At 46.2% G+C, this 13,021-nt stretch overlaps 1 protein-coding gene across 3 annotated transcripts in view; it reads right to left on the bottom strand.

Annotated features, from left to right (window-relative positions):
• PIAS3 (protein inhibitor of activated STAT 3) overlaps window positions 1–13,021 on the bottom strand; it is a 63,318-nt gene that overhangs the window by 32,894 nt on the left and 17,403 nt on the right. For all 3 annotated transcript variants that reach the window (XM_060253029.1, XM_060253046.1, XM_060253038.1), the window contains one exon: window positions 5,064–5,529. In XM_060253029.1, the coding sequence (XP_060109012.1) occupies window positions 5,064–5,529 (466 nt within the window). The remainder of the gene's footprint in view (window positions 1–5,063; window positions 5,530–13,021) is intronic.

Below are 13,021 nucleotides of genomic sequence, written 5' to 3'. Positions count from 1 at the left end.
AAAGTCTGGGACTGGCCTTGCTCACGTGCTCAGGGAGAGCTGCACCACATGGACAGGCTATGAATATGTGAATCACAACCTGCAGTTCTGCAAATGGTCAGATGTAAACTGTGATTCTGCCACAGTGAGCAGAGAGGCTCTTAACTATCCAAACTGGGCAGAAGGTAAACTGTGATCCACTGATGGACTGTGGGTCTCCTGGTACCTGAGAGTCTTTCAAAAATCCAAGGACCTTGTTCTGATCCTGCGTGGTGCCTTTTATCCTCTTAACCAAGAGTGCAGACCCAAGACCACTTAATGGAGATTTAGTTGCAAACTAAATGCTCCCCCATATACATTCCTTCATTTTTTAAATAAAAAAAAAAACCCTTTCTAGTCCTTGTGACTGTGGAAACGATTTAATGATTTAAAAGATTCCTATGCTTTATTTGTCCAAGAACGACATCCAAGGCAGCCTACAAAGGGGCCATTAAAATAACAAGCCATACAATGAAAACAATATCATATGTCTAGAATAGGGTTGCCAATTGCCTCCAGGAAAAAAGAAGCCCTGTCCCTTTAAAGGCAAAGGTTCCCTGTGCAAGCACCAGTCATTTCCAACTCTGGGGTGACGTCAGATCATGACGTTTTCACGGCAGACTTTTTATGTGGTGGTTTGCCATTGCCTTCCCCAGTCATCTACACTTTCCCCCCAGAAAGCTGGGTGCTCATTTTACCAACCTCGGAAGGATGGAAGGCTGAGTCAACCTTGAGCCAGCTACCTGAACCCAGCTTCTACCGGGATCGAACTCAGGTTATGAGCAGAGAGCTCGGACTGCAGTACTGTAGCTTTACCGCTCTGTGCCTGTCCCTTTAAGAGAGGCTTAATATGATGTCTTACCATGTTATTTCTTTCAGGTCATAAAAAAAGCTTCAGCTGCCAATTTCCCCACATTAAGCTTTTTTAAAGGGCAAGGATATTTCCCCCCTAGCCTGTTAGTAACCCTGGTTGGGAGGCATGAGGGTGAGCGTTGGCTTAGATGAGGGTGGCTGAGTAAGCGTTCCTATTGTCTGGGAGGGGCATATTCCTGGCCCAGTTGTTTGTCCGTCCTCAAAACCAGCAAGACCAGAATGAGTCATGGTAAACAGAGCAAAAAAAAAAAAAGGCAGAATCTATTATACAAATGTACATGGATTCACACAAAGAATGTCTGAGTGCAAAACACAAAACAGCTTAAAGTAGAGGACTGTGCACTTTAGGACATTTGGACTTGATTTCCTGCTGTTGCATTCAGATTTTTTCCTGCTGTTGCATTCAGATTTTTTTTTTCATGGCAACATGGAGACAGGTTTTTCTTTCCCTATACCCAAGAATCTGAGGAATGCAAGACCCAACAATCTGAAGACTGCAAGGCCCAAGACACAGCAGCAAAGTGGCACTTTAAAAACCAAACATAGCTGCCCTTGTAGAATTATCAGGGTTCAGAGAGATGGTTGCAAGGAATAACTGCACGTTATCTGAAATAATTCTGCTGCTCATTTAGTTATACACGTGTGTTCTTCTGGCTTCTTTGGTGACTGATAAGTCTGTTGTTGTTAAAAAATAAAAAATAAAATTATTGTAGGCTGTGAGCTGCCTTGAAGGTTCTTTTCCAAAAGGTGGGAACAATTTAATTCAATAGGTAAATAAATTTTGGAGGAGGCAATGCCCAGCTCATTTCAGCTCATATGCAAGTATTCCTCACAACCCACTCTGGCTGATTCACTAGTTCTGCACCACCCCATCAGTCAAGATTCTCTTTACAAGCCCTTCTCTCTCTGTCCCTCTCCCTGCCGCCACCCACACATAGGACACTAGAGTAGGCCTGAGCAGGCAGACCTTTTTCAGGGGCGGCACCTCACCTGTGGGACATTCTCCCTCCTGAGTTTTGGCTGGCATCTACCCTACTCTTATTTTTTTACCATTTACCAAACCATTTTTAAAACCAGACTTTTAACTAAAGGGGTTGGTCTTTTAAAACTGTTTTTACACTCTGCTTCTAGTTTGACAACAGTTTTATGAGGATAACTTGGGCTGCTGGCAGTGAAATCATAAAAAGACGACAACAACATGGTATTTATATTCCGCCCTCCACTCCGAATCTCAGAGCGGTTCACAATTTCCTTTATCTTCCTTCCCTACAATAGACATCCTGTGAGATGGGTGGGGCTCTCACAGCAGCTGCCCTTTCAAGGACAACCTCTGCCAGAGCTATGGCTAACCCAAGGCCATTCCAGCAGCTGCAAATGGAGGAGTGGGGAATCAAACCCGGTTCTCCCAGATAAGAGCCCGCACACTTAACCACTACACCAAACTGGCTCTAAGACCTAAAACTGGCTTCTAAAAAGACTTAGGAGGGTGTAACACTGCTTAGGACTGCACTATACATGTTTCATGCTCTGGGGTTTATTGGCTGGATGTTTTATGGTTTGCTGATGTTAATGATTTTAAATTTTTTGATGATTTTATCTTGCTTTATCCAAGAAGGTCTCCAAAGAGGTGGATTATAGATATTCTAAAAAAATAATACCCACAGACCTTGTACAGCTATTAGAAACACACTGCTAGCTTCAATATACCGCCCCCCTCGCCGGCTTCAATATAACACAGATGCATTGGTTCCATCCTCTGCCTGCCCAGTTTGCATGATTTGCTGTGACACCCTAGGGAATAAACCATGGTTAGGGCTAACCAAGGTCTGCCTCCAAATCAAAAAACCCACTTCATATCACTGTTTCCCATTTCATAGAATCACAGAGTTGGAAGGGACCTCCAGTGTCATCTAGCCCAACCTCCTGCACCATGCAGAACTTCACAAATACCTCCCCGCCACACACATACATCCCCAGTGACCCCTGCTCTATGCCCAGAAGATGGCAAAACCTCCAGGACCCCTTGCCAAACTGGTCTGGAGAAAAAACTGCTGACTGACCCCAAAGTGTCAATCAGAATTTTCCCTGGGTGTGTAAGAAAGGGCCACAAGAACACTGATGCAATCATTCCTGCCCTCCCTCTCATGATCTGCCTAAGTTCACAGGATCAGCATTGCTGCCAGAGGGCCATCTAGCCTCCATTTAAAACCTTCCAAGGAAGGAGAGTTCACTGCCACAAGAGGTGGTGGTGGCTGCAAGCACAGACAGCTTCAAGAGGGGATTGGATAAGCATATGGAGCAGAGGTCTATCAGTGGCTATTAGCCACAGCTTATGGTTGGAACTGTCTGGGGCAGTGATGCTCTGTATTCTTAGTGCTTGGGGGGCACTGTGGGAGGGCTTCTAGTGTCCTGTCCCACTGGTGGACCTCCTGATGGCACTTGGTTTTCTTGGCCACTGTGACATAGAGTGTTAAACTGGATGAGCCATTGGCCTGATCCAACATGACTCCTCTTATGTTCTTATGGGAGCCCACCAACTCCAGAAGCCTGTTCCATTATAGACCTGTTCTAAATGTCAGGAAGTTCTTCCTAACATTGAGCCAGAAACTCTTTTGATTTAATTTCATCCCATTGGTTCAGTTCTGAGGGTGGAGGGCATTTCTGGTTTGGAGACATTTGTCACAGGCACACATTTTGTTCTTTTCTTGAAATTGTTCTTTTCTTGAAATTATCTTCCTGAATTAAACAATCTGCACCCACTCAGACAAACTACTGTAATTTATTTCATTTCTTTGCTTTTATAATATTGACCATTTACAGACTATTTACCGTAAAAAGTCTTTTTAATAGTGCCTTTTTGAGCTTCCCTGAAGTTATGTCTGAGAGGCATGCAAAAAACCCTCCATGGAGAAGTGCCCTCCACCCTCTAATTCACCCTGATTGTATCCATGTCACATAAACCCCTCTGCAAATCTGTAGCTGGCACAGAACACGGAATGATTCAAACACAAAGCTCTCAATCTCTTAGTTATGCTAATGGTGCACCAATAAAGTGTTTGCCATCTCACACCTTGCTAGAATGTCACACCTCAGGGAAAAGATGGCCAAATGGCTAGAAAGTAAAGCTGTTTCTCTCAATATGGAAACCTCCACACAGACTCTCCACAGGCAGATTATAAATCTTCCAGACATGACAAGGAAACTCTCTCTGATCTTACGGCTCCTGACCAAGGAGGCACAAGCCATGCTGAACTACGTCTTTACCTATGTCTTTACCACTTTGCCTATGAAGCAACAGGGAGAAAACCCAACTTTGAGAATTAAGTTAATACTGAACTTTAAACTACTGAGACTTCAAGAAATACTAGCTTGCCCTGACTGAACACTGTTAAGCATGGTCTGTTCAAGCCTGATGCTTGCAACAGACCACATATTGCTTTTTTAATTTTTGTTTATTAAACTTTCTTATAAGCTGAATGCTCTGCTGGAGATCTGTAAACACACCACGCCCATGCAATCTTGCTATCTGAAATGTGGTAATAGGAAGTGGCAGCTGGTAAATGTGCCATCCTTTGAGCATGGCAGCTCAAAATTGCAAAAGCGCAATTAATTGTCCCTGTACTTGCTCACAGGAGTGAAGGAAGAGATGTCGCAAGTAGGTGGAGACTCTAAATGGCAATGCAGGTAGGGTGCTGGATGTGCAAGTCCATCAGGCTGGAGATACTCTGGTGGCAGTAGCTACTATTTTGTTTGTTTTGGTAAATTAAAAAAAAAAACAAAGAAGGAAACAGGTGGTGTTGGCAAGTGGAGCTTGGGACAGTTGCAAGGTTTTCCCAGGAGCCCGAAGGAACAAGGTCTCACAAGTCCATTCCTTAAAAATCTCCAAGAGAGAGTCTCTGAGCATTGCTATAGGCCTCAACTCCTCCCCTGAAATATCTCCCTATCCCCTCTGAATCCTGAAAAAATGCTGCTGCTCTCTGGTTCCAGATTATGAACTAAGCGATGCTCCTCCCAACAGTTCCAGCCAATATGTTTTTCTGAGACTAATACACTTCTGAGTTGTACAGAACTCTTTCCTTCTGACTCCACCAAATCAACACTTCAATCTACAGACAGCAGGGGGAAACAAGGAAGGGAGAATGGATTTTCAGAAAAGAGTTTAGCAGACATACCTAGCGTGGTAGGTTTGATGAGTTCATCATACACATCATAGAAGGGTAACCGCCTCATTTTGACATCAGGGTGGACCGGATGAATGGGGGGCGACAAGTGCGGAACATCCGTCTCGTGTTTGGGTCCCAACATAGGCACCGGGGGCAACATACCAGCCGGCACAGTGGAAGTCACCGATCCATTATTGTAGGGCAAGTGGCACATGGCGCCCTGAGTCAGCGCTGTGGCCGAGGGCAGCTGTCCTGTCTGGAGGTGGAGCATGGATAAGTCAGAGGGGGTCAGGATCTTCCGGGGGAACCGTCGCCGGTACAACTCCTTGATTTTCATCTGAACGGCTGGACTGCAGCCGGACTTCAGCAGCTGCAAGGCCTTGGTGAGCAACTCATGCTTCCGTCCGCTCTTGTTCCTGCCCGCAAAACCCAGAAGCACCTGCAGCTCCGACACTCTAAAGCTCATAACCATGTGCTAAAAAAGATGAGAACAGACAGTGTTAGAAATGCGTGGTTTTGGAGCGGCAGCCCCCAAGCCCAAGGCCAGGCCAACTGCAGTGTTTCTGTCAGCCTCTGGCATTCAAAGCAGAAGCCTTTGGGGATCTCACACCCACCCATACAGAGAGAAGATCACCATTTCACAATTAACAGAGAATCGACACCCACCCCCTGATTCTACAGTCATATTAACACAAAAACTACAATCCTCATTTCCACCCCGTGATTAAGAGTTTAAGGAAAACCTTCCAAACAGGGAAAGCTGAAGAGTGTGGTGCCTTTAAGGGGGGGGGGGGGGAATGACTGAACGGGGATTGATAATATAATGGAATGGTTCAGAAAAGCATTTGTATAAAGGGAAACAGCAGTCTACATCACTGCATGTGATATGTATTCTTTGTTTGCTGTATTATAATTCTGCTCTTACTGCTGTTTTCTACTTTTGTAACCTCACTTTCAGCATCGACGTACCACACCTAATACTTTCTTTTGCATTGTTTCTAGTTTTTTCAATCCTAGTCATAGTGAGTTGCCAATGAGATCTCTTGCACTGTTTGACTTCATCGTTTTACACCATGTGAACTGCTTTACCCATGAGAAAGGCGGGTTAGACATAAATTAAAAAATATTAAAAAGTTTGAAAGAGGTCTATGAATGATGTAAAGAAAGAATTTTCTCCCCCTCCCTCGCAACACTGAAAACTGGAGGGTCACTCAATTAGACATACAGACACTAAGCTCACTCACAAAAAAGGTTGCTAGTCCTTAGAAAAGGGGTGTCAAACATGTGGCCCAGGGGCCAAATCAGGCCCCAGAAGGTTCCTATCAGGCCCCCGAGCAACTGGCTGTCATCTGCTTCCTTCTCCCTCTATCTTGCTTCCTTCTGCATAACAGCTTGCTTTGCAAGGCTTGCTCAATCACGCAGGAGTAAAGTCTCTATTTTCTCTATTGGTTGAGACTCCTCCCTTGGGGAAGAAGGGGGGGGAGAGCTTGCTTTGCCAGGCTCTCTCAACTGCACAGCAGAGCTACTGAGCCAAGCCTCTCTTCCTATTATTAGCTGAGGCTCCTTCCCCTCCTGCTCCCTGGGGAAGGAAGGAAAGAGTCAGAGCTTCATTTGCCCAGTTCCCAGAGTCCCAAGGAAGAAATACAAAGAAAGCACCTTTAAGACCAACAAGTGCCAATGTTTTAAGCATGCTTTTAAGTTTTTAAAAAATCTTTAATTGTGTTTGTGTCCTTTATAAAGTTATTATCTCTGCTACCTAATCTTAAATAGGAACATACATGGCCTGGCCTGACATGGCTCAGCCCAACAAGGTCTCATTTATGTCAGATTTGGCCCTCATAACAAAACGAATTTGACACCCCTGCCTTAGAGTGATAGCCTCATGGCAGTCCAGGAACATGAGACTGGGCTCTGGCAGAGTCAGAATGAAGCTACATCTCTGCAGGAAATTATGAAAGTAATGAATAATAGTTTAAACTTTTACATATGTCACAATTAGTATAAATGAAAACGCAGTGAACTAAAACAGCAACGACTAGCATCAGCATAAAGGCAAGAGCGTGAAGAGAGAGTGGTGGTGGGGAGAGAGAACAAGAAAGGGGATAAAAAATTCAGTCAACAGCCTGGGTGTACAAAAACATTTTGGCCCAGCCGGGATTCTGAGACAGTGGCATGGCCAAGTCCACGGAACGAACTGCAACAGGAAACAGAGGTCTCTTGGATCACAGCTTATTCCCTTAATCCCTAATCTGTAACAGCTGACCCCAAATACAAGGGGTTTTGCGTCCTGTTTCGGTGTGATGATGCTGAACCCTACCTATTACAGAAGCACAGATAAGAAAGCCTTCCTGTGCGGCCTAATCCGAGTCATATTTTATTCATTTGTTAAGCACAGCTAACTTCAATACAGTGAAACCCCGCCCTCCCCAAGGCTCACAAACCCTGCCTTCCTCAAGCTCCACCCCCAAAATCTCTAGGAATTTCCCAACCCAGAGGGTGACTGGCTGGCTACTGAGTGAAACAGGATGCTGGACTGGATGATGGACCACTGGTCTGATCCAACAGAGCTCTCAGGGCCAGCAGCACAGGCTTTTGGGCTGGCCGCGTGCTCCCCTCCCCCTAGCCCTCCCTGGCCCAGGAAAGACAAAGTCCCAAGGAGCCCCAGCACTCTGGGAGTAGTTCCACATGAGGACACACTGGTCGGGCAGCTCTTCAGGGTCTGGAAAGGCAGGGAATCTGTGCCAGGGGAGGCACCGCTGACCCTTCTCCCACATGGGTTCTGGTGGGCGGGCAGCCAACTCACCAGCCGAGACTGCTGCAGAAATAACGGCAAGAAATAACTTATGGTGACCCCAATATGCCTTCCACAGAAGAAGAGGCTTACTAATAGGTGGAAAAGTGGAAGAGGGAGGCTCCCCAGCAGGAGCAGCAGTGATGCTACCCAATCAGCTGCTCCTGGATGCAGGCACTTCTTAAATCCCACCCAGTTCCCACACTTTTGCTTTGGCTAGTTTCTGCATGCTTGGTCACAACAATTGCACATTCTTAACTAACTGGTGGAGAGAAAGGATCAAAAAGCAAATCCCAAGCAAACACACCTTCGGCGGCTAGTGTTTGCACACCCAGATGAGCCGGTCCCAAGAGGTGCCTCCCTCTTCAGCCTGCCTTGTTCCTACTACGCCCGCCATTCAGGCAAGGCAGGCAGGAAGCTGGAGCCATGCAGTAGAAGATGATGATGAAGATATTGGATTTATATCCTGCCCTCCACTCCGAATTTCAGAGTCTCAGAGCCGCTCACAATCTCCTTTACCTTCCTCCCCCACAGCAGACACCCTGTGAGGTGGGTAGGGCTGGAGAGGACTCTCACAGCAGCTGTCCTGTCAAGGACAACTCTGCCAGAGCTATGGCTGACCCAAGGCCATTCCAGCAGGTGCAAGTGGAGGAGGGGGGAATCAAACCTGGTTCTCCCAGATAAAGAGTCCGCACACTTAACCACTACACCAAACAGTACAAGGGCTGACTGAGCTGAGGGGTTTCCTCAGTCTAAACCACAAAGAAGAAAGTAGTCTGAAAGCAGCAGCAGCAGCTGAGGTAGCCAATGCTGAAATTGTGTGTGTGACGAAGGGAGGGAACTCAAACCCTTGCCTTTTCTGGGCAGCCAATGTTATATTTGGCAGGCCTGTAGCTGCAGCTGAAAGAAGCTCTCCTGTTAAAAGGAGGGAAGCAACTGCTCTTCATCATGGCAAGCAGGAGGAGGCAGTGGCGGCAGGCATGGCTGGCAGCGCGGCAGGCCCGGCAGCAATGAGGCTGCCTCCCTCCGGCTGGCTGGGTGCTCCATCTCCTTCCTTTGGGCAGCAGCCTGCCCCGCCTTTGTTTGGGGGCAGCGGCAGCATGCAAGTCTGAGGCACCCAACCCCACTTGGCATGCCCCAGCAGGGCTGGGCAACTGGCACTGGGCGAAGCAATGGTGGTCTTTCCCCACACTGGCTGCCCATCCTCATGCCACACAGTCACAAGGGGAGTGCCCAATGCAGCCCCCCCAAAAGAGCTGCCACCCCAGGTGACTGCCTAAGGTTGCCTAGCCCTGAGGGCTCTTCTTATGTATACTGGAGGAAAAGCCACCTCAATAAATTTGGGACAGTTGAGCAAGAATGTGAATGTCCTGCCCCCATGCACTTCATTGTTGTGATATCATTCTTGGAATCTGACATTACTGCTTGGGGGACACACATGACACCCTAGTTTAAGGCCTAGATTTCACTGGATGTGGTAAGCCTGTTCTAGGTGGTACTATTTCAGACTGCAAAGTGGGGAGAGGAGGCTCACATGTAAGACGGCAAGGACCTCAGAGATTCAACAGAAAGGATCCTGAGGATAAACAGGTAGGGCCTCCTAGCTCAAGGTTGGAACTGGATGTGAGGCAGAGCCAAGAAGTACCCATGAGGATCAGAGAAGGCACCTGATGACCCCAGGGAAAAAATGCCACCTGATATGTTAGCAGAAGTATGTAAAAGTGCCTGGTGCTCAAGGGTGAAGCTTGATGGATCCACAGTCAGCAGTTCTAATACAAAGCTCTCAAACCAAGCCACTGCGGTGTTAAGAGTTTCCAACTAAGATCTGCCAGGTTCAAATCCCCACTCTGTTATGGGAACTCACTGGGTGACCTTGGGCCAGTCATACACACTCAGCCTGATCTACCTTGTGGAGTTGTTCTGGGGATAAAATGAAAGAGAGGATAATGATGTTAAGTTGCTGACCTGGATCCCATTTTGGGGAGAATGGGAAGATGTCAATGAGGTTAATCAATAAAGCAAATACTCTGCCCCCTTCGTTCTGTGTCCCCTCTCCCCATCATCACCACCCGGAGACTTCAGTCTTTTCCTTGAAGACCCTTGAAATGTCAGGCCAAGTCCCGAGAAGAAGGAATTAACCTCCCATGACTCAATGCTCCTGCCTCCGTATCAAAACCTGTCCTTGCACACAGAGAATTACCCTATTTGAGAGATGCATTCTGGACCAACTTTCTCAATGATATACTAAGTTTTACATGCCAGGTTTATTTTTATTTTTTGTTTGTTTGTGTGGAAGAATATGAAGGCAAGTGACACCCTCCCCCCAAGAGCAGCAGCCCTGACACAAACATTCTACTTCAGGGACACATAGGACCATCCTCAAACTTGGCCTGTTGGACTGAATGATTACTAAACCACCTAAAAGTGATTTTAAAAAGGCACTTGGAAGTTTTTTAAACCAGTTATTCCCCAAACTGTGCACTGCAAGAAATAACTTATGGTGACCCCAATATACCATCCACAGAAGAAGAGGATTACTAACAAGTAGAAACGTAAACCTTCCAGAAGTTTTTAAGTCACTGGGGGAATCTGTCCCTTCCCCAGGGAAAAAACAGAAAATCTATACCAAACTATACCTAGCTAAGTGCTTTTAAAACCATAAACTGATTTTGTTCATAACAAAGCATACAAAATTGCTTTACTTAGTATAGTGATGAAATTTAAAAGTATAAATGCCTTAATTTTGTTCAAACATGTTCAAACCCAGTCACAGAAAGCAAGAGAGCTATTTTGCTGTATTGGGTCCCAACAGGGGCCCCAAAGCGGCACACAGTATCATTCTCCTTTCTTTCATTTTTCCCTCATAACAAGCCTGTGAGGTAGCTTAGGCTGCGAGTGAGTGCCCAAGGTCCCCGGTGAGCTTCCATAGCAGACTGGAGATTTGGATCTCATTCTCCCAGATCCTAGCCACTACACACACACACCCCACTGTACCTTAGACTAGCCAAAGCACATAGATCTTAGCTTTTGCAGTTATGAGGCTTTCTCCTCAAAGGCATTACTACTCACAGCAACAAGACTTTTGCAAAAAAAAATCCCAACCCCTGCTTTTCCATCCTCAAGCAAAGCTGGGCAAGAAGCTGATTATTTTTTTGTAGCCAATTGTCTGTGATTCAGTCCTTTGAGAAGAGGGGAAAGGGCTGACTGACCACAAGCGGCCAGGTCAAGATGACAGCAGATTCAGGGTATGCTGATTCTTGTCTCTCTGTCAACTAACCGAAAGCCTACTGAAGACAAGCAACAAACTGAAGAAGACTGCAGATTTATACCCTGCCCTTCTCTCTGAATCAGAGCGGCTTACAATCTCCTGTATCTTCTCCCCCCACAACAGACACCCTGTGAGGTGGGTGGGGCTGAGAGAGTTCATACAAAAGCTGCCCTTTCAAGGACAACCTCTGCCAGAGCTATGGCTAACCCAAGGCCATTCCAGCAGCTGCAAGTGGAAGAGTGGAGAATCAAACCCGGTTCTCCCAGAATCGAATCCACACACTTAACCACTACACCAAACTGGCTCTCGCAAGCAAAGAAAATCCTGTCTGCTCCTTTTTAGGTACTTAAATACATTCGGGATCATGAGTTCACTGAACTTAATGGGCACAGAAGGATTTAACTCCGGGAGATGCCTACAGGATACACATGAAGTTCTGCTGTTGACTGTCCTACATTTAAAAAAAATTCTTCATGTGATGCATTTCTAGACTTTGAATAAGTAAAACCCAATCTTGAACATTCTTTCTTGAAAATTCCCAATTTGCCTCCCCTCTACCAAGTTGCATCTCCTTAAGCTTTACTGCTTTCTTCTAATCACCCTCCACAAGGGACAGCCAATTCTGCCCTGCCTGCTGATCAACTGCAACGGGACCATTTGAGGGTAAGCGACAACATCGGGGTGCCTGAATACCAGTTCCTGGGGCGACAGCTGATGTGCAATAGGAGGGCTTGCTGCCTTCATGCTCTGCTCTTGGGCACCTGGTTAGTCACTGGAGGAAATGAGATGATGGGCTTGATGGGCCTTCTGGTCACCCAAAATTTGTTTTGGATTGAGAGATTCCTACCTTGCTTCTCAGCATAAAGACAGGGTGCTCAAAACTACAGTTCAATACATAAGCAGTTCAGTAAAACCACACAATGGTGGTATAACTATATCACTTCCAGAAATGGGCCATAATTAGATGCTTTCAGAACAGCACACCTGATGGGGCTCTGTACCAAGCATGTCCCCTCTCTAATCAAAACAGAGCCTTTTGCAGAAATCAAGGGTGGGGCGCCCTCACTGAATAATCCCTGTTCTTCCCCACTTCAGTGGTCTCTCTCTCTCTCTCTCTCGGCTTGGCTTCGCGAACGAAGATTTAAGAAGATTTAAGAAGGGTGCAATAGTTCTTCAGTGCAATTACTTCAGTGGTAATTAATTATCTTATGGCATTGTGTGTAGAATAGCCAGGAGATCCTAAGATTGTCTGGCAGCCAGATGTTCTAGCTCTTTTAGGTGTTATGCACCACTAAGTGGCAAGCTCGACTTGTTTTTAAGGCAAGAGATGTTTCAGAGGTGGTTTGCCATAGCCTGCCTCTGTGTCAAGACCCTGAGCCCATTAGGGGAGGGCGGGATATAAATTTGACAAAATAAATATTACTTGGTGTTTGCGCTTCAAAATACTAGCCAAGGCTAACCTTGCTTAGCTTCCAGGATGGAGCTAACCTGAGCTATCCTGGTCAGGGCACACTTCAGTGGTAAACCTTTCTGGATGTAAAAATTTAACTATGTATACTGGACTTTTTCCCCCCACAGGGGCCCAGGAACATTTTATAACAGTTTTCTTCCCTTCTTCATGTTATCCTCACAGCAACCCTGAGAGGTACACTAGGATGAGAGCAAGTGGCCCAAGGTCACCTAGAGAGCTTCCCACAGCAGAGTGGGGGATTCCAACCTGGATCTCCCAGATCTCCTAATTTTAATGCTGAGAAACTAGACATTATCTTGAACCTTGCCCACTTTTTAAAACAAAAAGCCATCTGAGCCAAAGGTGTCAAACTCATTTGTTGTGAGGGCCACATCTGACTTAAATGAGACCTTGTTGGGCTGAGCCATGTCGGGCTGTGCTGTGTGTGTACCTATGTA

The sequence above is a fragment of the Heteronotia binoei genome, chromosome 1 (genome assembly GCF_032191835.1).
Source record: "Heteronotia binoei isolate CCM8104 ecotype False Entrance Well chromosome 1, APGP_CSIRO_Hbin_v1, whole genome shotgun sequence".
Lineage (NCBI taxonomy): Eukaryota > Metazoa > Chordata > Lepidosauria > Squamata > Gekkonidae > Heteronotia > Heteronotia binoei.
This window is presented reverse-complemented; position numbering and strand designations above follow the sequence as displayed.